Here is a 24,763-nt window from a genome sequence, read left to right as displayed (position 1 = left end):
AAATTAGAGAATGTAATGCAATGCAACCCAGAGAGTCGGCTAACACACAGTTAACACATAACCTGGTTGATTATGTTCTCCCAAAGATTGCTAAATTAAAAGTTAAGTGTGAGTTGTGAGGAAAACCTCCCCTCTCGTGGCGAGCAAACCCCAACATTGTCATTCAGCTCTAGAACATATTCCCATATGCAAGAGCAGAATTGGTAATTTTTGGCATGGCTATCTGTTTGTCCGTCCATTTTATGGTTTTACCTGGTTTTCTGTGGCTTGTGTGTTCATTTCAATGTCTAAGTGTCTGTCTTATTTGTTTTATGTTGATCTCTGTGTGTCTATATGTTCATTCTTTTAGTAAATTGTCTGTCTGTTGTCTAATTTAACTCTGTGTCTGTTAATTGTCCAATTTCACTATCTAGGAGTCTCTTTGTGTTATGTTGATGTATGTGTGCGTTCATTATTATATGCATCGTCTGTTCATCAATTCAAACATACCAGAGATATCTGAGACTTTGCTACGACATACTGGTTGCAAAGCAGTGCTATAGAGGGTATTTTCTGTACTGTACTCTGATACATATCAGGTGTGTTGGAAGAGGTTTGAGTTACCCACACTTTACCCCACAACGACCTGCTGTAGATTGGCTTACTGTGCTACAGAGTGTAAAGAACCGTTGGGGTGGGGGGCTAGTTGAGAAACTTGTTCCAATGTCTCAACTGCCGCTCCGAGAGTGACTTCTGGATTGTAAGTGAGAAAACCGTAAAACTCCTTTGGCAGCTGCTTTCACTTCTCAGTTAAAAATGTTAACATGTTGTGTTCGTTTCTAGACACATATGTGCAGGCACCCGGTTCACAGTTTTTTTTACAATGTTTTCATGCGGTTAGCGGTAATACATAAAACCAGTTTTAACAACCCCAGGAATTATAATGCTCATGATGTTATTATCCACAGACATGGCACTTGGAAGATTTTTGCCCGAATGAGTGGAGCACCCAATGTCAACTCATCTGCAGAGTTTGATGTCCAGGAATACAGTATGTAACCATTAACAAATACACATTTAATCATATAATGTCACTACATTGTGTTCTGCCCACATTTTTCCTGGTTTGTCCAGATTCTCAAATTTCCTCCTTGAGCTAAAAATAAACCATACGATGTAACTGGAATTGACTATAACATCCCAATAGTGAAAAAAAGGCCTGCAAATTAGATTTGAAGCTTTCCTGACTGCAATGATTCATACTCTTAGGTTTTTTCGGTAAAGTCATGTAGGTAAAAAATTAATAATAAAAATAATAAATAAAAATAAATAATAACAATAATAGAAGAAATAATCTCTGATCGTGTCCGCGAGCACAAGTCAGATCTGAAACACGGCAAAATTGAGTCTCCCGCCGTTGCCGATCATTAGCTACAACGCTGTGGGCTCTCATGAGATTGTCTTTTCCGATACCAAGGTGCTCTGCAAATCTTCTGGCTACCATCAAAGGTTTGTACACGAAGTCATCCAGATATACAAACACAAACATAACTTCAACCGTGATGATGGGTACAAACTGAGTAATCATTGGAAAGATGTTATTAACCATGCAAAACGATTTAACTACACATATTTGGACCATCTTATTTGACAGGTACTATTCTTTAGTTACCGTACAGTTTACTGATAGACAGCCAGTTTTGTTTTATCATGTTTAGCTTCTTTTTTCACACGCTGGTTGCCTGCCTTGAGTTTTACCCACCCAGCAGCATAGCAAGGGGCTGCTTTGTCCTGACTTGCTTTTCTGCTTCTGCCATCTACATAACAAAGGCTCAGTCCCAGCAGCAGCAGCAGCCGCAGCTGTACTAACCATCTTATAACAACTCCTCCCCCGTGACCCATCCTGGCTCCTCCCCCCTCAACCAGTATATATACAAGGTCGGGTCTCTTGGGATTTCTCTTTATTTGATACAGCAATTGTGCTGTGACGGTTCCACCTGAAGACGGAAGCTTGTGTTGCCTCCGAAACGTCGTGATTTATTATTTTATTTCTATTCTATTTTTTTATTTTTTACCTACGTGACTTTACCGAAAAAACCCAAGAGTACCTGCAAATTACTCAATTTGGATTACGTATAGGAATATCACCCTCCACTGATAGACTAATGCCCACTTCCAGGCCAGGTGCTAAGATACCTTGTTCCTACAAGCACAGTTGCCACTGCGGGTGCTCTTTCAAACATGTTTGAGATGACTTGTGATGTACATCGGTTATCGGGCGTGATGCACTCTGTGATGTCTAGATGTGAAGGGCGCTGTTTTAAAAAAACACATCATTGTACTAAGAATTTTTTATGGAACATTAAATACAAAGCAAAAACAATGTCTTTAAACCCAAATGTAGATGCTGTAATGTGATGTGTAGGGTTATAATTTTTACATAATTCGTAAAAAAGTAACAAATGTTTTATATGTGTATTAAACATACACACAAGCTTATTGGTACATGAATATTCCCTAGTCTTGCCGACCTTTGAAGTGAAGATTAACCCCAAGCAGAGAGTGTTTCACATCAACGATGAAGAATTTGTTGTGGACATCACTGCAAAGTAAGACAATTTAATATTGTCTCATCTATATACAATGTGGTGAAATATATTTTGATTACACCACATGCTAAAGCCAACGACGCATATGTTAGGCGTACCAATTTTCATACTTGTAATCAGTTGAAAAATGGCCAAACATTAAAATAGCAAACACTACGTGTTACCGTCCTGTTGAAAGATATCAAGAGGACAGTAATGTGGCCCATTGGTAGCGCGTTGGAACTTTGCTGCCGATGTTTATATTTCTAATCCAGTTGCACACTCTGGTTAATACTGCGGGCGTATCAACTGTAGAATACTATACGCTGGCTGCTTCACAATGGACATTAAAGATCTTGTGAAGTCATTAAAAACGAGTAGACAAGTGTGTGCAGGCCTCACGGTACATATTTGAAACATTACCCATATTTAATATTCTCTTGTAATTATACAAACCATGATCGCCCTCGACTGTGAAACTGCACCTGTGAAACAGATGGGTGTGGATGCAAATATACTAAACTACAATTTTTTTTAACTTGTTTACTTTCCATTAAAGCTCGATTCACTGAACCTGCATTGCATTGTGTGATATAAAACTACTTAAAAGCCCAAATAACACATATTCGTGACAACCGCACTAAACCCACCATTTAAATTTTCAAATCAGTAAAGCAACATAGGACCAGTAGATCATCTTATCATATACAGTGAGAGAAAAAAGTATTTGATCCCCTGCTGATTTTGTACGTTTGCCCACTGACAAAGAAATGATCAGTCTATAATTTTAATGGTAGGTTTATTTGAACAGTGAGAGACAGAATAACAACAACAAAATCCAGAAAAACGCATGTTAAAAATGTTATAAATTGATTTGCATTTTAATGAGGGAAATAAGTATTTGACCCCTCTGCAAAACATGACTTAGTACTTGGTGGCAAAACCCTTGTTGGCAATCACAGAGGTCAGACGTTTCTTGTAGTTGGCCACCAGAGGTTTGCACACATCTCAGGAGGGATTTTGTCCCACTCCTCTTTGCAGATCTTCAAGTCATTCAGGTTTTGAGGCTGACGTTTGGCAACTCGAACCTTCAGCTCCCTCCACAGATTTTTTATGGGATTAAGGTCTGGAGACTGGCTAGGCCACTCCAGGACCTTAATGTGATTCTTCTTGAGCCACTCCGTTGTTGCCTTGGCCGTGTGTTTTGGGTCATTGTCATGCTGAAATACCCATCCACGACCCATTTTCAATGCCCTGGCTGAGGAAAGGAGGTTCTCACCCAAGATTGTACGGTACATGGCCCCGTCCATCGTCCCTTTGATGCGGTGAAGTCGTCCTGTCCCCTTAGCAGAAAAACACCCCCAAAGCATAATGTTTCCACCTTCATGTTTGACGGTGGGGATGGTGTTCTTGGGGTCATAGGCAGCATTCCTCCTCCAAACAAGGCGAGTTGAGTTGATGCCAAAGAGCTCCATTTTGGTCTCATCTGACCACAACACTTTCACCCAGTTGTCCTCTGAATCATTCAGATGTTTATTGGCAAACTTCAGACGGGCATGTATATGTGCCTTCTTGAGCAGGGGGACCTTGTGGGCGCTGCAGGATTTCAGTCCTTCACGGCGTAGTGTGTTACCAACTGTTTTCTTGGTGACTATGGTCCCAGCTGCCTTGAGATCATTGACAAGATCCTCCCGTGTAGTTCTGGGCTGATTCCTCACCGTTATCATGATCATTGCAACTCCACGAGGTGAGATCTTGCATGGAGCCCTAGGCCGAGGGAGATGTTGTCACCTTCTCACCAAGCTGCTTGGCGATGGTCTTGTAGCCCATTCCAGCCTTGTGTAGGTCTAAAATCTTGTCCCTGACATACTTGGAGAGCTCTTTGGTCTTGGCCATGGTGTTTGGAATCTGATTGATTGATTGCTTCTGTGAACAGGTGTCTTTTATACAGCTAACAAGCTGAGATTAGGAGCACTCCCTTTAAGAGTGTCCTCCTAATCTCAGCTCGTTACCTGTATAAAAGACACCTGGGAGCCATAAATCTTTTTTATTGAGAGGGGGTCAAATACTTATTTCCCTCATTGAAATGCAAATCAATTTATAACATTTTTGACATGCGTTTTTCTGGATTTTGTTGTTGTTATTCTGTCTCTCACTGTTCAAATTAACCTACCATTAAAATTATAGACTGATCATTTCTTTGTCAGTGGGCAAACGTACAAAATCAGCAGGGGATCAAATACTTGTTTCCCTAACTGTAGATATTTATATAGCGCCTTGGTTCTTTACAACAATTATAAAATTGTACTTAAAATGATAATGCTTAAAATAGTGAAGTTATTAAAAGTGGTGGTGTCGCTATGGTGACAGTTAGGAGGACAGGTGCGAGTGGTTAAGGAGGGGTTGTGGTAGGGGTAGTGACAGGGGTTGGGGTAGTGATAAAGGTTAGGGTAGTGACAGGAGTTGGGGTAGTGACAGGGGTTGTGATAGGGGTTGGGGTAGTGATAGTGTATGCCTGGTTGTCGCTGGGGGGTCGGGGCAAGGAGTAGCAGCAGGATATACAAGGGAGAAGAGGTGGGTTTTAAGGGAGGGATGGAAGCAGGTTACAGTGAAGATGATTGTGTAATGTGCAGTGGGAGTTTGTTTCAGTGAAGGCGAGAAAGAGGGGAAAAGGAATAAAAGCATGACTGGGCACAGGGCGAGGGAGGTACAGAGAGGGACAGTAGAGATTGGGAGTTAAGAGGATGGGATGGGGCATAGTAAGATATGAGAGAAGCATGATATGGTGAATCAAGACCATGGAGGGATTTGTTGAATAAAGTGATACATTTGAAAGAGAGTGATAGTAGACAGGGAGCCAGTGGAGTTGGGAAAGTAGAGCAGAAGTGTGAGGAAGGTTACAAATTATCCAGGCTGAGGCATTTTGTATCTGTTGGTGAGGAGTGAAGGTGTAGGGAGGAAGGCCGAGAAGGCAATTTCCATTGTCAAACTGAGTGAAAATTAGGAAGTGAACCAGGAGGGGGCGGGGGGGGGGATTTTGCAAATGTTCAATAGTTGAAAGTGACAGAGAGAGGGAGGAGTTAAAGATGACCCAGAAGTTGCGAGCAGCCGAGACAGGAGCGAGGGTAAAGAGAGGTAATGCAATGATAGGACATCGTGGAGGGGAATGGTGAGAGGGGGAGAAAAGGGTTTCAGTTTTAGAAGGAATGATGGAGAGGTAGTCACGTGACATCCATGATTGGACAGGTTTTTGGAGGGGTTTAAAGAAACACAGGAAGTGCATTAAGAGAGATAATACCGGGGCCAGGAAAGGGGTGTGTTTGTGATACCGAGACTGGAGAGGGTGGAGAGGAGTATAGGGTGATTGACCCTGTCAAAGGCTGAGGAAAGATCGAGGAGAATGAGGATTTAAAAGAGGCCATAATGGGCAGAGTTTGTTAAATGGTTCTGTGCAGTCAGAGGGCAGTTTCAGTGGAATGGGAGGGGCGGAATCCAGATTGGAAATGAGGATAAAGAGAATTATATGAGATGTAGTGAGTAAGGTGGGAGTGGACAAGATGTTCAAGAAGTTTAGAGAAACAAGGGAGGAGAGGGATTGTCTGGTAGTTGGCAGGACTAGAAGTGTTGAGAGAGAGGTTTGTTTTAGAAGGGGGATTATGATAGCTGCCTGATAGATGGCAGGAAAAAACACCAGAGGGGAGCGAAGAATTGAAGAGAGAGAGACTAGGTAGGTAAGGATAAGAGGGAGGGGAGGAGGTAAAAGAGGAGAGGAGGTAAAAGGGATGGGGTCCAAGCGACGGGAGTTAGGATAGGCTTTGGATTTGATGGCAGAGAGTTTGGATGATGTGTGAGAAAAACCAGTGAAGAGAGAGTCAGGTGGGTGGAAGGACTGGATGGTTGGACTAGAAGATGAGGCTGGCAAAAGAGAGCAGATGGAGTTCATTATTACGGGCTGAGAAGATTTGGTGGGGAAGATGGGCAAGGGAAGAAAAATATAGTTAAGAAGTAGTCCTGCTTGGCTACTTTTAAGGCAGCTAGAAAGTGGGTGAGAAGAGAGTACTAGGATAACAGGTTCTGAGGAAATCGGGAGGACTTTTACAGTTATCCAGCTTTGCTCAGAGAAATATATGAGGGAAGGAGTTAATCATGCAAGGATGGGCTTAAGTGACGGGGATCAGACGCGTAGGGGGGATAGGTCGTTTAGGGAAGAGGATAGCACCATAGAAGAAGCAGAGTCAGGGTGGAAAGAGGAAAAGTCAGCGATTTAAGAAGAGGGAAGAGACGCAGTAAGTCAGAGAGTGAGTGTCCAGGGAGTGAAGGTTGCTGCAGAGGAAAGGGTGGGTAAATAGTGGAGTGGAATGAGCAAGGGAAGGCAAGGAAATTTAGGGAAAGGAGAAAGTGGTCTGAAGGGAGGCAGAATTGAGTATAGATAGGTGTTGCATTACAGTCAAAAAGGAAGATAAGGTTCAGGGTACTGACAGATGTATGAGTAGGGGCGGGGGGAAAGCAGGTGAAAGCCAAACGAGTCGATTTGGAGGGAGTAGGGCAGAGGGGACCTGCTAAGGCGGAGGTTGAAATTACAAAGGAGAATAAAGTGATGACAGACGGGGGGATGGAGGAGCGGAGGCAATGGCTTCACAGGGCTATGGATGGGAGATGAGCACCAGTGCCTCAATGCTCAGTTGGGCAGCAGCAGGAGGAGATGTTGAGACTGGAGTCAGCGAGATGTTTACTGATATTCATTACTAGATTTACTACCCAGATTCGCCCGAGACCTGGATTCGTGTCTTGGATAAATACAAGGCCTACGCGGAAGGTTGGGGGGGGGGGTGCATGACGTCAGTAGGCACACTGCGTAACGCTGCCGCATGCGGGTGACACAGATGTGACGTCACCGCTCACTTGCCGTGCAAAATATATCCATTATAGCGCCCCCACCCCCTAAAAATAGAAAAGTCTATTTTTAGACTTAGCATTGTGTACCCTCTGGAAGCTACTCACATGCCAAATTTCAAGTGTGTAGCATGTTGGGAAGTATGCTAAATTATTTAGGCAACTCGGGAAGGGAATGACGTGAGAGCTGACAATTGTCGCGTTCTCTTAGAAATTCCAGACAGCATAAGCTTTGCAAATTTCATGACGTCAGAGCTCAGCGTTCGATAGTTTTTGCTGCTTTACACAAACAGATGTATTTTTTGCTTTATATTTAAGAGCAAGCTGAAAATAGTCGCGTTGACTTAGAGAATCGAGACAGCTATGTCGCGCATTTGTACAGGATACACGGCCTACGTGGATGGTTGGGGGGGATGCGTGACGTCAGTAGGCACACTGCGTAACGCTGCCGCATGCGGGTGACATCACAGATGTGACGTCACCACTCACTTGCCATCCAAAATATATCCATTTTTGCGCCCCCCCTCCCGCCCCCCAAAATACAAAAGTCTATTTTTATACTTTTTGCATTGTGTATAGTCTGGAAGCTACCCACATGCCAATTTTCAAGTTTGTTGCATGTTGGGAAGTATGCTAAACATTTCGAACCGATACACATTCATTATGAATAACATATTTTCTTTGGTTAGGCAACGTATTGATCTGGCCAAATATATGTCGTAAACCCCTGTACCACTCAACATAGTCAAACAATTATCACAAGAAAATTATGAAAATGTAACATAATTAGCGCTATACAAGTTCATACATTAGAGACAATTACATTTGTTTGGCTGTGCCAGGTGGTGGAGAATCTTAGGAAATTAGGTCAAATCATTATGTAACCAAACCAAAAATCAATTATGACTCGCAATCTTGGCTGTACAAACCTCTGTAGAAAAGTAACCACTGTATAATTTTCACACTTATTAGGAAAATATGGTTACTGTATATATAACCATGCTATTCTGCTGCCATGTAAAATATAACTATTTTATTTGTGGTGATGTGAAAAAAAACTACGACGTTTTGATCTCAATGCAAGCTTGCTTTGCGGTCGAAACGTCGTAGTTTTTTGTTATTTTTGTTATTTTCTTTGAACCTATCTACGTGACTTTACCGAAAGACCCAAAGAATATGAATTCCTGCAGTCACGAAAGCTTTAAATCAATATCTTAACACCTGTTTTATTGCTTTTCAGGAATTCTACAGAACACTTCACTGCCTATCTTTACAGATGCGTGTGTATGGCTGTGGTATTTCTAAATACCATTTATATTCAAAAAATTATTCAAATGTAATGTTTTTAAAATATCTTTCACTGAGCTAAAATAAAAACGTGTTTTTTACGACACAATTTAAGCTAAATCTAAATACTCTTTGGTTATTTCGGTAAAGTCACGTAGGTGAAAAAAAAATAAAGAATAAAAATAACTAAATTAAATCACGACGTTTCGGAGGCAACACCTACGTGACTTTACCGAAAGAACCAAAGAGTATGGATCCTTGCAGTGACGAAAACTTCAAATCCAGAATCAACAACGCTGCTTGCGTTGTGGCCGAAACGTCGTGAGAATTATTTTATTATGTTATATTTTTATTATTTTATTATTTCCCTTCTACGTGACTTTACCGAAAGAACCAAGAAGATGAATCCCTGCCGTTACGAAAGCTTTAAATCGAACCAAAATATACATCTTAAGGTGGATATTTCCATGGATATTTGTTGAGTTAAAGTGGAATGACCATGTGTTCTCTTAAGCCATACACCATCAGGTTATGGCACACTAGCTTCGTTTATGAGTGTGACTATTGTTAGATTCATTTCAAAATTGCCACTCGCAATTAGTGGTTAATCGAACATGTCCCGATGGTGACTGTAAACAGGGTTTCCTCAAAATATATTGGCTGATATTCCATGTTCCGTATTTTTGGACAACTTTTGGGGAAGCCAAATAATTATTTAAGAAATTTGGAAATAATTTGAAATATACACTCCCGAGGCTCAACAATGTAATCGTCTGCCATGCAGTGCTGATTTGCTGCTAGTTGTGTATCCACGCTGTGCAGAAATATCACGCCCCAGAGGCAAGTCCCCATTAAGCAGAGATAGTCCCCATTTCCTGCACAGTCACGACCGTAGCATTTGATTGTGCGTTCAATATGTCGTGTTGTGTAGAATCACTCAGTCGGACACGTTGTTCCAAGTCACCTACTTACACTTTATTACACTTTACTACTCTTGCACCAGTTATAGGCACTCCTATCTCGGTCTATACGGTCACATTGTTAACTAACTTCCCCTATCTACTTTACACCTCGCTGACCTGCCTGCGGCAGCTCTTCCTCTCAGCAGCTCCGCACTCACAGCTCCGCACACAGACCGCAGCTCACACAGAGCTTTGCTCACACAGAGCTTGCACACAGCCTGTACACAGCCTGTCAGGCCATCAATCACCCTTTATCACACGTCTCCAAGGCAACATCTCCGGTACCAGCGTACAACCCCGGGCCGTCCCTGTCTGCAACAGATTCTCCCGTTAATGAGGTGGAGGTTTGCTCGTGCAACCTTACGTTGCACACGCGCCTGCCTGCCCTCGGTTGCCTTCGGCCAGCAGTGCGCACTGCGTATTTTAACACACTACAAATAAATGGTTCGTAATTTTCAGGGGTTTTAGTGTTATTTTACATCGGAACACCCCACTTGTGCATTAGCCTGATATGTCGAGAACATATTTATACATGTTGAACTTGTTTCTTCGCACCGTATGTAGACAACTCTGCTAATCGGAGGTGTGGGGGAAGGACTACACAATAAATACAAACAGCAGTACATATGGCTGCATAATGTCAGACTGTTCTTGTTTTTTTCATATTATGCATTTATTATTATACTTACTTACCCAGGAAAGTCTCTCTGAGTTTCAAAACTCATTTTCAGGAGGGTCCTGGCAAATTCTCCCAATAGGGGAAATGTGGCTCTGTGTAATGCTATTTGAGTAGTTTGCAGTCATTTTCCAGCATGTTTGGCCAATAATAGTTGCATTGTATATGGTTTAATTATGGGAGGAAATCGGAGAACCCAGAAGAAACTCATGCAGAACAGGCGAAGAGCATAAAAGCTCCACCTAAAAAGGTTCCCGAGATGGTAATCGAACCCAGACCCTTCTTGCTGGGAGGCACGAGTCTTACCACTACGTCACCCTGCTGCCCTAAATATGCATAACTCTTTGTCTTTATTGTTACAGTTACTTTAATCAGGAACTCGTGTCTGGTACAGCATATCTACGGTATTTTCTTGAAAACGGAGATATTCCAAAACTGGTTGATTCCAGTTCTATCACGGTAAGCAGTGTGTTCTGAAGTAATTATACGTGTTCCTGTAATAATAATAAGTACATTTGGTGTTCACGCCATTCTTATAGAGCAAGGATATCACGAATGCACTATGTTTCTCAGACACAAGCTGCAGTAGTTTAAATGCAGTGGGTGATGTTACTGTAATAAAGGACTCTCTCTCACATGACCCTAACTCCTCCCTCTCCCCACGTGACCCAGACTCCGCGCCCCCCTCAATCCTTGCTCGCATTACACGACCCCCCCCCCCCTGATGAAAACCCAGCCGTCCCCGGCTGCAATAAATATAATAAAATAATGCGAGCAACATTTTAACCATCTGGCATCACTGGAAAACGGAGATAACAAGAACAACAAGAACAAGAACAATCAACGGAAGGAAAGGGATTTGGAACGCGTGCGGGTCGCCGGCCCGTCACGAACGGGCGGCGGTCCCCCCACAGACCGAGAACGCGACGGGGTTTTAAGATCGACGGGAGTAGAACCGCCCGCCGCTGTTGGAGGCCTGTCAACGCCAAGGTCCCGTTCCCCAGAGAGACTCAAGTCCGGCGTCTCTGGCAACCGTGTTTGTGGTGGGGTTGGAGGGGCAGCGGGGTCAAGTGGCCTCGTCGCCGTGGTAGGCCCACCCAGAGCAGGATTCGCCACATCCGCCTGCGTCACGGCTGGTTCGTCTGTAGAAGGCACGACAGGCGCTTGCAGAGTCAACAGGCAAGGGCAGAGGTGCGTCGGGTGCAACAGACACCGGCAAGGCAACATCAGGGGATGACGCATCCGTCCGCGGGGCCACGTAGGGCTTCAACCTAGACGTATGGATGTACCAGCGCCGCGATCCGAACCGAACCCGCGCGGACTGCGGGTTAGGGACTTCAATAAGCTTAACCGGCCCCTGCCATGGTTTGTGAAGCTTAGGGGATGTCCCCGGCCGCACCTGCGGGCAGTGCAGCCATGCCATGTCCCCCACTCGCCAGGGGTATGTACCGGTCGAGCGCCGGGCGCAACACTCGTTTCGCGCCTGGGTCTTGGCAGTAGCCAATCGGGCCCCCTCCCGTGCCTCGGCGACGCGTCGAACAGTGTCCTGAATGTACTCGGAGAGGTTTAACAGGACCTTTCGCCCCCGTACCCAGCTGTACTTCCACCGGCGGCACATTCTCGCGGCCATACATTAGAAAAAATGGAGAATACCCTGTGGACGCATGAGGCGTCATCCGATACGCGGAGAGTACCCCAGGTTTATGCAAGTCCCAATCAGCTTGTTTCTCGTCAACCGTGTGACATAGCATGGCCGACAGCGTCCGATTAAGCCGTTCCACCATGCCATCCGTCTGCGGGTGGTAAGGAGACGTACGAACCTTCTTGGTTCCCAGAGCAGCGCACACTTCCGCCAACAATTTAGAAGAAAAATTTCGCCCCTGATCCGTGAGTAGCCTCTCCGGCGCCCCTTTGTCCAGCACATATCCAAACAGGAAGGCGTCCGTGATAGACGCCGCCGACTGGTCGGGTAAGGGCCAAGCCATCGGCCACCCCGACCAGCAAAAATGTATTACCCCTAGCGGATGGCGGGAAAGGTCCCAAAATATCCAGCGCCACCAACTCGTTGATTCGAGGCACCTGTATAGACTGCACCGGCAGCACATAAGGGTTTTTAGGCGGCTTCCCCCGGGCACACTCGGGACACGCCCGAATGTGTCCGATGACATCCGTTGTCATGCCGTGCTAAAAGTAGTCTCGCTGCAATGTTAACAAAGTCTTCTGCACCCCGAGATGTAATAAAGTGTCGCCCTGCAGAGTCCAAATCAATTCGTACCGCAACGACGACGGTACTACCAGACGCCAGCGGTCATGCAATCCCTCCCTCCACATGAGCAAACCATCCCGGAGAGCGGCCCCCGGCGTCCCACCGGACAGCAATCCCCCCGCTCCCTTCACAGCCCGACTCCATAAAGCCCCCAACGAGTCGTCAAGCAATTGTTCGCGAATCCATATCGAGCGCGGCAGGTTCAGAACCCCATCGGCCGGTCCTGGGCACACCGGAGCCCCAGGCACCTCGACAGCTGACACGACAGGCCGAGGGGGTAGCTGAACCGGCGTACACCTATTCGTACCCGACGCGCAAGCGCAAGGGGACCCCTGCGGTAATCTGGAGAGCGCGTCCGCATTCGCGTGACGCGACCCCTTTCGATATTGTATGTCGAAGGAAAATTCCTGCAGGGTCTCCAACCATCGTGCCAGTTGGCCAGATGGTTGGTCAACTCTCAGGGCATATTGCAGAGCCGCATGGTCCGTGCACACAATAAACGAACGGCCGTAAAGATACGGCCGATATTGGCGGAGAAAATAGACAATAGCCAATAGTTCGCGGCGAGTAACGCAGTAGTGGGTTTCTGCCGGGGACAGTACACGGCTACCGTAGGCTACCACGCGTTCCACGCCGCCCTTGGACTGTGGCAGAACGCCCCCGATCCCAGTGTCACTAGCGTCCGTATCCAGAATAAAAGGTCGATCAAAATCCGGATAGTCCCATGTCGGCGCCGTCGCCAACCGATCGCGTAGGCCCTCAAACGCCGCTTCCTCCGGCGGACCCCAACTGAACCTCCGACCCTTACCCATAAGGAGGTGCAAGGGCCTAGCGATCATAGCAAAGTTCGGAACGAACCTGCGATAATATGAGGCGAACCCAAGGAAGCGACGTACGTCCCCAACCGAGGCCGGGGTCAGCCAGTTGCGGACGCACGCCGTCTTCTCTGGGTCCGTGGCCACCCCGTCCGCACTGACTGTGTCCCACATAACGCACGGATCGTTGCAGTAGGTGACACTTTTTTGGTTTGAATTTTAAATTGGCGGAGCGCATCCTAGCAAAAACCGTCTCCAATCTCTGCAAATGTTCGTCAAATGTGCGGCTAAAGACGATGACATCGTCTAAATAAATCAAACATGTCTCCCACTGCAGACCCGTTAACACCAGCTCCATCAACCGCTGAAAAGTGGCGGGAGCCGCATTGAAGCCCATCGGAAGGCAATTAAACTGAAACAATCCCTGCGGCGTACAGAAAGCCGTCTTTTCCCTCAAGGACTCATCGAGGGGAAGCTGTCAGAATCCCGAGGAGAGATCCAGTGTTGAAAAAAACTTCGCCCCAGACAAGGCATCAAGGGAATCGTCCATACGCGGCAGGGGGTACACGTCTGCGACGGACACCTTGTTAAATTTTTGAAAATCGATGCAAAATCGCAGTTTCCCATCCTTCTTCACAAGGACTACCGGTGCGCCCCATGGACTGTTAGACGGGGATATGTCAGCGTCCAGCATGTCCTCCACTGCACCGCGAACCTGATCCCGCTCCGTCGGACTCAACCGATGCAAGTTCAACCGAATCGGAGCGGCATCCCCCGTATCAATGTGGTGGGAAAGCAAGGAGGTGCGTCCCAAGTCAAAATCATCCGAGCTGAACACGTCAGAATAACTTAGCAACAGCGCGCGAAGCGCGGACCGTTGTTCTCCGGTCAGGGATGAATTCTCCCCACATAACTCTACAACCCAACGATCATCCTGCCCCGTAGGCCCCCAAACCCCCCCTACCATGTCCCGGCGGGTCCGGTTGTCATGGGTCGTGAACGCGGTTGTGGCGTGAGCCAAAACCGTTCCGGCCGGGACACTGACATTCTCCGCACTCCCATTTAGCACCTGTAAGAACGGGGGCTGGCCCGGTCGGACAATCGTTTGTGCCCCAACCAGCGCTGAGCCGCCCGTTATAGCCGTGGACGGCGATTACAGAACCCCCGCCGCTCCCTCAACGCCAGGTACTGGCTTCCGATATCTCAACGGGATAAGCATCTGCGAACCAGGTGGAATGTCAACAGATACCTCGGACAGCGCCTGTACCTGGCAAACAGGGGCAGGCCGGCCCCATGGCGACGGTAAGAACAAAATTTTCCGCCCCCCTGGTAATTCAATGCAATTTTGATCAACCCTTATTTGAATGGGCATTTTTGCCAGGAAATCAGTCCCCAACAAACAGGGTACCGCGAGGGACCTAGAGATCAAAACGGTCCCTGAACCGACACCCCCCCCAATCGATATGTTGGCGTCCACCTGGCCCACAATGCCCATACTTCCCCCGTTCGCCGCTATGCATGAATCATAAACCGCTCGCACTCTCCCTGGCGGAATGCCCAAAAGATGGAAAATGACATCAGAAATAATGGTCGCGGACGCACCGGAGTCCACCAAAATACACACCTCGACCCCCTGAATAGAACCCGGTACCGTGGACGACCCCGTAGCGGCCGCAACTACCCTCCGTGCCAATCGGCGCCATTGCGTCAGCGAGTGACACGGGTCAATCGGAGGCACCTCGTTGTTAACGACACACGGACCGCGCGGCGATGGTGATGCATGAGGTGCCGGGCCTTGCCGGGTGTCTGATGCGCACCGACTTGCCTGTCCTGGCTGGTCTTTTCGCGCGACGTCCGTGGTCGAGGCCTCCTGCTGGGGCGGCCCCGGGATGCGAGCCCAACAGTCCCTGGTGAAGTGGCCCTTACGGCCGCAGCGGAAACACTCCACGTCGTTTCGGCGCGCGGCACCCCCTCTGTCCCAACGCTCCCGCGCCGGCGGGCCAGACCTCGGCCCCGTTCCCCCCCGAGCAGGCCACTGGGCGGAGGCGGCCGTCAACTCCTGCGGACCCTTGTCGTCAGGAACGTAGACCGCCTTCTTAGGATCCCACCCCGTAGCACTGCCTTCAACGATGGGGCCCCCCGTCCAAGCTGACACCTGTTTCCAGCATCGGAGATTAAATTGAGCGTCCAAGCACTTAGCCGCAGCACGGGACGTCAACTTATCATGGCTGCACACTGGCATGGGGATCCCCAGGTCTCTAGACAATTCCAGCATCTTGCCCAACACAAGGGGCTCCAACAAATCTGGCTCTGTCTCGGGGTATGCTGCCATCGCCAGTTCCAGAACTGCGCCTCTGAAAGCCACCGGCGATTCATCAGGCGCCCTTTGCCGCTGAACAAATCTACGGTGGGCATCGTCCGGAGGCTCGTACGCATCCGCCATTTCCTCAAAGACACCCTGCAGCGTCCTCTTCTTGTCGGCCTTGGTGGAGCGGAAGAACCGGACGGACTCGTCGTCGAGAAGTGTTGGTAGGACTTCCAGGGCCTCCGCGTCCGTCCATTTGGCGAAGCGTACGGCCGCTTGAAAACGGCAGGCGAATGCGCTCCAATCGCTGCCGATGGAGAATTCTTTGACCATTGTCCTTGCTCCGCCGTCCTCCGCCGATGGTGACTCACGCGGCAGCGACAAGATGGCGTCACTCCGCAACGTGTGCAAGATGGCGGCTTCCCGCGGCGGAGGGCGCAAGATGGCGGCTTCCCGCGGCGGAGGGCGCAAGATGGCGGCTTCCCGCCGTTCCTCCTCGGCCACGCCCAAGATGGCGTCTTCGTGCCGCGTGGTCGAGAGGGCTGATGGCGACGGCAAGGCCCCGGCCCGCTGTTCCCCGGCCTCCCCGAAGTCGTCGCCGGCGTCACAAGGTCGCACAACAGTGCCAACACCGTCTTCAGCGCCTCCAGTTGAGCCGCCACCTGTCGCCATCTGTCCTCAGCGTCCAGTCGCGCGGATGGGCCCCCCGAGGCGGCCACGTCCTGCACGCCCGGACCCCCGCTCGTCCCAGCGTCGCTTTCCTCCTCCATCGTCGGTACCGCCACCGCTGGAGGGAGGTCGTCGTCAGAAGATGCTGCAGAAGATGGTGCAGGGACGTTCCTCCTCCTGAGCTGTTTTGACATGCCGTTTCACTTCTGACACCAATGTAATAAAGGACTCTCTCTCACGTGACCCTAACTCCTCCCTCTCCCCACGTGACCCAGACTCCGCCCCCCCTCAATCCTTGCTCGCATTACATTACAATGTGTAATCCCAATTGCGTTATTTGTCAGTAATTTTTCAAGTTTGGCAAATTTGGACCATCACACCGTCCCACAATGGGATAATTTTGAATTACGTCAGGGTAACGTTAATATCCACTGTGAAGCAGAAAGTGCGTATTTGTGTGGTTAATTACACCCACAATAATAACCAGGGAAGCCTGCTGGCTTCAAACTGCAAACTTCTGCAACAAGCCATGAGCGTGGTACTGCTGAGACACTCCTAACACGTAGCATCCATACACAGCATTTCTGGAACAATGCGTTGTTTCTAGAAGTGACGAAGTTGACAGGCACGGAGTGACATATTTATTTACTATATACAAGACTGAGACGCATGATAAAAGTTCTAAAGGATTTGCTTATTTTCCCTTTATATGCTTTATTGCAGCACATGGTGCAGTCTTCTTCTTTCGTATGGCATTTTTGGGGATTGAAACATAAACATTGATGTGGAGATTTGTTATCCATTTGACTGCTTCAGGAGTAGCCACGTGGATTTGTTTCATATCGCCATTGAATTATATTATCTGATTGGGCAGTCTTCCACGATATGTTGCATGGTCTGAGATGTTGCACCACAGTCACAAACTGGACTCTCGTTAATTTCCTATTCATGGAGAAAATATCCACATAGTCCATGGAATGTGTCCGGATCCGATTCAAGGAGGACCGGATCTTCCTCGGGAGGTCACATCCGGGTTGGAGGGTTGTGAGGTAACTGATGATGGATATCTGCAGCAGATTGGTATTTGCCCAGGCTTCCCTCCATCGTGCTTCAATGGTATTGTCATCATCATGGAGGCTCTTTGCATATTGCCTGAATGGTTTTCTGGATTTGAGCCTGTGCAGTGGTGGCATGAATATGTCCTCTTTTATTAGGAGTCTTGGATTTCTGATGACCTTGTGGTACTCCCTCACACACGCGGCAGCACGGCAGAGCTGTGGAGGAGCGATATTTGTGAGGACTGGAAACCACGGGAGGGGTATGCTCATTCGTGTCCTTTAGATGATCCTCATAGCTGCATTTAGCTGTATAACCACCAGCTTCCTGTGCATATATTTAACTGACCTGCCCGTGCCGGAGCAAGCACTGATCCTTGTAGGAGCCCGTTATGGAGTAAGTGAGCTCTGCTGACAGTGTTCCCTAAGTGAACATGGTATCGCCAGTTGGACAGTAGCGATGATAGCAGTCATAGGGTCTGCTGGGATCTGAGGACCTATATAAATGTAGGACTTGAGTTATGGCGCGCCACGCATTCTCTTGTGCTGTTGCTATGCAAGCGAGCAGTGTACAGTGGGGGTATCTGAAGACAGGGTTGTTGTCGTGGCATTAAGGCAGAGGTCGTTAAGAGAGGAGACAGGTGTTAGGGGTAGCCGGGGGACACAGGCCAGTGATTGGTTAAGAGGGTAATTGCTTAAGGACTGGCGCCGCTCAGGCGGGAATAACAACGTCACGTGAGGCCGGGGGCCAGGGGGCGAGTGGTAAGCGGGGGGTGAGATAGTTGATTGGGACTAATTGGTAGGGGGATATAAGACGCAGCGTAACAGAGAGACGGGGAGTCTTGGTTGGAGCTGGAGTGATGGTGCCCGGGATAGAGCAGAGCAGAGAGTACGGTAACAGTGATAGAGCAGAGCAGAGAGTACGGTAACAGTGATAGAGCAGAGCAGAGAGTACGGTAACAGTGATAGAGCAGAGCAGAGAGTACGGTGACAGTAATGGAGAGAACACAGCGTGAGGGAACAGTGGTAGCCATGCATCTGAAGGGTGCAGAGTAGAGTAGCAGTAGAGTATACAGACCTTGGGAGAGACAGAGAGAGAGCGGAGCGGAACCGCGGGGCAGAGCGAGAGAACGGGGAGACGCGGAGGAATCGCGGAGCGGAGCGAGAGTACGGAGAGACGCGTAGCGGTGACGATGAGGAGGTGGACTCTAAGTGTGGAATAAATGGAACGGAAAGACAACCCGAGTACGAGTCCTACATAAAAAAGTTTGGTTTGATTTCATTTATGGCATCAATGACCTCTTCTTCAGTGAAGGGGGATGACAAGGCTGTCATCGGTGCACATTCTGCTATGGATTGGTTTTGTGTGCCGGTCTGTAAGGATTTTTCCATTCAGCAGCATTTGTGTGGCGATGGCCTTGATGGGCACATTGGCGGTCTTGTTTGTTGGTGTCTCAGGAAGCACCATGCTTTATAGCTTGAGTCTATGAAATCTATGACTCCATCGCTTCTGTCCACCTTTATTTCATGGATTCATTTAAGGAGTCCAGAAGAGATTTGCCACATTCTGGGTTTCCTGATTGTGTATTCCTGGAGTAGGGACTTGCTTCATTTGCTCCAGAATGGAGTGTATTCCACCCGGTAACCCCGTGGGTTGTGTGAGTGGGCAGCTTTGAGCACAAGCTTGGGGAAACGTTCGTAGTTTTCTGGCTCTGGGAGATGTCTTCAGTAAAAGGTTCCCAGTTGGCATTTCTGAAGTTGAATCATGGCATAGGGATGGAAGTGATTGTCAGGAATTCGAGCCCCATAATCACCAAGACCGGCCTATGCTGACTCTTCGGAACATTTTTCAGAACTGTTCTGGAAGCACACAGCAGTTCACCCGAACTGGCACATGACACAAAGCGCAGATCAGGGTTTAAATTCTTCCTCCATCGTGCAGAATAGAAGGTGCTTCGATCTTTAGCATCAAACAGGAGGAACAGGTTACTCGTTTTTGCGCAGTCAATCACTTGTTCTCCAGGTTTCATCGGTTGCATAGCTCAAGGCCATGTAATGGCTGTTAAAGTCACCAGTGAATACTGTGGGATGGGTCGCGGCAAGCAGCATGTTTTGGCTCTATGTGGTGATTGGAGGTTTGTTTTCATTTATCACAGAAACATCCTCGATTTTGATGATGATAGCTGTCTGCAAGTTGATTTCTGCGTTCGTTGTGGTGAATTCGTTGAGATGGGATTTCACTATGTTGCTAGTTCATGCTTGGGATCGTCGTGTCTGGCAGCTAGCAGAAAGCCAGGGATTTTCATTTTTGGGGGTCTTTTGTCGTTGGCTGCATGGTTTTTTTGAAGCATGAGCACGTCGACCTTGTAGAGTTCGAGGAAATGTCCCAATAAGTTACACTTGGGCCTTAATAGGGCCTCTACATGTATGTGGCACAAACGTAATAACGGCCCCACACTGCGGTAAGTTTGTCCTTGTGAAAAGAACCTTTGGTGTTGCAATCCTGATCGAGAGGCTCTTTTCAGGCATTTAATTGCTGGGTTGATGATATTAGTTTATGACACGTACGTAACAGAGGAGACCACGGGAAGGTTGTCATCTCCACCACATGGTGCAGTACCGTGGTCTAGTGATATCGTGTTTACCACGTGTTGCAGAGATTCATGGTTCACATCTAGATGGCTGCCCTGGTTAATATTGCATGTCTGCTTCAGTGGATGTTAAAGATCCCATGACGTCATAAAAAAATGAATAGGCCATCGTGTGCTGGAGTTATGGTCTAAATTTACCAAATTCCACGCAAATTAATCGATTGGGAAGTGCGTAGCAACATTGTCCCCTCCTAACATACTAATGCCTGCTCACGGGCCAGGTGCTGAGTCACCTTGTGCTGCAAAAGGGCATTTGTCACTAGGAGTGCCCTTTAAATGTTTGACATGATACATGATGTATTTCATTTATCACATGTAACGCGTTCTGAGACCTCCTGACATGAAGGGTGCTCTATTAAAAAGCAGCATCATTATTGTGATTATTAAATAATGATGACAGGTATCATGTACCACCCTGGAGCAGGAGCTCATATACAAAACTTCTAGATATAAAATTCGCATTATAACACTGGAACTCACAGAGACATGCCAACTCCAAGGGAGTTTACAAGTTTTATTTCCATCAACCTAGACCTCAACAATCTTCCTCGCTACCGACTCAAGACCTGATCCCTCTTTTGAGATTGTGCTATCCCCATCCTAGGATCTCGGATCACGAATGATTGCTGGTAAAGAGTGGAACAATGCGGATGTTCAGTATAAACACCTCATTCGAGACCCAGACATCACACCTCCTGGCTTTGACATTCCTCGAAGTCACCTGTGTAACCATCAACAGCATCATAACATCAACAGGCCAATGCACACATCTCCTACATATATTGAACATTAATGACACAAACCACAGTACTGCGACTGTGGCCAAACTATGGACGATGTAATAAACCACTGTCGTCTGCGCTCCTTCAAAGTAGGAATAGCAAAAGTACACAAACTCTCTCTCCTGAATCCCTCTCGTGGCTATCAGACCTCGACATTAGCATTCAGCTCCTTAACATATTGCCACGTGAAAAAATAAAGTATAATGATTATATACTCACTAATGAGCTCGAATGTGTGGTTCTTGTCCTCAGCTTGTTGCAGGAGAGGGAATTAGCATTCTGAAAAAGGAGAAACTTCTTAAGTTGTTCCCAAATATGAAGGATCTCTTGGCTTTCAGCCTCACAATAAAAGCAACTGTACTATCATCTCAAGGTGCGTACAATAATGTTGTTATTACCATCATTATTGTGAAAATAATATTTGGCTGAGTAGCAGTGGTTTGAGTGCATGGGTTGCCATCAGAAGTGTGTTAATATAAATTCTAGTTATGGCTCAAGACGGTCCTTTTATCCTCCAAGGTTGGTAAAATTAGTAGAAATTTGTGGTAAATCGACAGCAATTTTCCTACAAATTGACTTTCATATGTCAAAGTTGTGTAATATTACTGCGATGAATTGTCACCAACTTGCAGTCCATAATTGGGTGGGAGGGTGGTGCAGTGGTAACTCGTGCCTCACAACAAGAAGGTCTCGAGTTCAGGTTCTATTCCTGACGCCGCTCTTTTGTATAGGGATTCTATGTTCTACCCATATTATGAATGGGTTTCCTCCAGGTTCCCCGTGATCCTCTCCCATAACTTAAAAAACACACTTCCAACGCTGAAAGGTACCTGCAAATCACTCAATTGGGATTATACGTAATAACAACGACCCTGACTGCAAAAACTTGGCAGGACCCTGCTGAAAATGAGTTGAAATGCATTGCGATTTTCCTGGGTAAACATGCATAATAATGAAAAAAATAATTTGCCCAAATACCACCACTTTGTGTTGGCATGTATATGTGCATTTAATGTATTGCACATTATATGTCATTAACCGAGTGGCCAATGGTCCTTCTAGACTTGTTTATTCAAAAGCATGTGTTCAAGTAAGCAAACTCTGAACCAGTTTCGTCCGATTAGATTCCACAAGTCTAATTTATTTGACAGAGCTTCTACTTTTATTGTGACACAATTATCAGGGTTAACATTTAGGGGCAATTTCCATGCTCTCGATTTCTCTTGTTATTGTATTGGGATCCATATCCGCATAGATACTTGAATCTGGTTGACCAAGTTGGTCACCAATGCCATTTAACTGTTTCTGATAGAGTACCTTTTACCCCGGGGCATCTCAGGGCGCACTACGTGCGATAAGCAACCTATATCACATCTCGCCTCAAATATTTGAAAGGGACATTCCAGTAGCAGCTGTCCCTGTGCGCACACCGTGACTGTACCTGCAAACGAGCATTAGTCTGGCAGTAGGGAGAGATGATTGCTCAATGTCAGCCCAAATCAGTAATTTGTGAGTCATTTTTCAAATTTGGACAATGATGCCAACACACAATGGCCAACTAATTTTGAATGATGTCAGGGGATCTTTCACATTCACTGTGAAACATAGTATTGTTATAGTTAATACATACTGAAGTAATAACCAGGGAGGCCTGCCGGATTGGACCGCAGCCTTTGCAAAAAGCGGCGTAAGTGTTAGCTCTGGGCCATGTCATCATGTTTGGAGTTGATTTATACACCCAATAGTTAATCTGAATGCAGAAGCAGTAATTACATATGTCTTCAACTTTAGCGGCAGAGACTGAAGAAGCCGAACTTGTTGGAATCAAAATTGTGGAATCTCGCTATCAGATCACCGCAACGAAGACATCACGATATTTCAAGGCCGAATTGCCTTACTTCATACAGGTACGATGTGGCACACACAGGCTGTAGCCAGAGTGATATAATGAGTGTAGTATGTATGGGGTTTCTCTACTGACACGTATAACCAGGGGCACTGTCTCACTTTCTGGCCGTGATCTCGCTGAGACAATAGGTTTGGTGAATGAACTCAGAGCTTTGAAATGATGGTACTTAGCGTTGTGTTCTACTCCATTCGTCACTGCATATTGCAAAGTGAGCTAGCGATCTGACTGGTGGTACTTTTGTTTGTGTGCACAACAGAGGTCTGTATAATGTGAATATCCACAGGGCACGACTCTGCCTTCCATACCGCATGCCTGACTGCTCTGCTCAGGGTTCCACGCGATACCCATGGACACAACCGCTACAGTGGAGCCACTAGCAACGTCCCATATTATAAGTGCCTGCGAATTTATTGATCAGAAAGAGCCTTGTGCTCTCTCTCATCACCTTACAATAGCTGATATTTTTAGCATATGCATTGCAAAATAAATATCCATTATCACAATTATCTCACTAATCAATTATCAATCAACCAAATTACCCATGAATTTCCAATTATACATTGCAAATGACGCAATAATTATGAATTACCAATTAGTTATTGATTTTAATTACCAATGTATTATTCATTATAAATTACCACCACGTTGCTAACAATAAGTTAACAATGAATTATAATAAATCATCCCTGAATTACAAGAATTCATTATACACAAACTATTACAATTTATTAATAATAATTAATAAATTAACTATGAATATTAAAATTACCAGCTACTATTAAATGATTTATAACACATGGGATTAAGAGTGGATTCCTCTTACATGTGTAATGTTCTTGAAGGGAGACGGAGTCTTCGTAGAGGCAACACGGTTTATTTTACCAACAGTTTACACTAATCCCTAACAAAGGGGTAATGGCCCCTTCCACCCACAACCTGGGGAGGTACAGCCTCCGGGCTATCGTACCTACAACTCTCTATATTCCAGCCCTCCGGCTAGCTAGACCTAGGGGAGGCTGACCCACCGCTGGCCCGGTGGGTCCCTGACCACTGGCCCGTCCGGACCTGGCCCTCAGAAGGGCATCAGGCCGAGGGATCCTCAGGGTCCTAACCCCACGACCACTGGCACCACACTGAGCCCTGGCCCTTAGAAGGACGTCGGCAGCTTGGGGTCCAGGGTCTTCTTCTTCGTCTTCTTCGTCTTCTTCCGGCGGCTTCTGGCTTCGGCTTGAGACGGGCTGACTCGCGCTCTCAGGGACCCGCCTTATATACTCTTTCTCCCTGAGGGGCGGGGTTCTGGGGGATCGTAGCTTCTGCCAGCCCCCTCCCCTCAGAGGGGTTCCAACCGCCCGTTGGCCCGACCGGTTTCTACCCTTCCCCCTGGTTGTGGCGTGTGTGTGTCAATCATGACCACCACACAAGTAAACACTCATGCAGTGGCTGATAACACCTTTATTTACAGAGCAAGCACTGCTCTGCTCTGTAAATCAAACTTGCTCGATCTTCAGGGCACATCGAACCAACATCTCACTCTGGGCCCGGTTGGGTGGAAATGTAGTGTAGCTGAGAGATGATTGACAATCCCGTACTCATCGTTATCTTGTTAAGAACAAATAAATCAAGTGCCACTGCCCAAAACGTAACAAGAATGTGGCCAAGTGCATGTGTATTTTGTCTGTGTGTCTCCGTGTCCGTGTGAGTGCCTCTGTCTCTTTGTGTGTCTCCGTGTTGCTTTGTTTCTGTGTGTGTCTCTATCTCCATTTCTAAGTGTGTGTCGCCGTGTCTGTATGTCTCTATACCCAACTTGTGCATGCGTGGCTGAGGGATGGTAGCTGATGTTTGTCATCAGGGGTACCTTCACCCCCTTAGGCTTTGTCTAACCAAAGACTGACTCCAAGGCGGGGTGGGGAAGGGGGGAGTTCGTTT

At 47.1% G+C, this 24,763-nt stretch overlaps 1 protein-coding gene across 1 annotated transcript in view; it reads left to right on the top strand.

Annotated features, from left to right (window-relative positions):
- LOC133349576 (complement C3-like) overlaps window positions 1-24,763 on the top strand; it is a 320,240-nt gene that overhangs the window by 98,783 nt on the left and 196,694 nt on the right. The window contains 5 exon segments of the mRNA XM_061563146.1: window positions 948-1,030; window positions 2,501-2,588; window positions 10,748-10,844; window positions 21,181-21,301; window positions 22,720-22,835. Of these exon segments, the coding sequence (XP_061419130.1) occupies window positions 948-1,030; window positions 2,501-2,588; window positions 10,748-10,844; window positions 21,181-21,301; window positions 22,720-22,835 (505 nt within the window).

This window comes from Lethenteron reissneri, chromosome 30, assembly GCF_015708825.2.
Source record: "Lethenteron reissneri isolate LAM-NWPU_2019-01 chromosome 30, ASM1570882v1, whole genome shotgun sequence".
Lineage (NCBI taxonomy): Eukaryota > Metazoa > Chordata > Hyperoartia > Petromyzontiformes > Petromyzontidae > Lethenteron > Lethenteron reissneri.
Note: the sequence above shows the minus strand (reverse complement) of the source record. Positions and strands in the feature narration are given on the sequence as shown.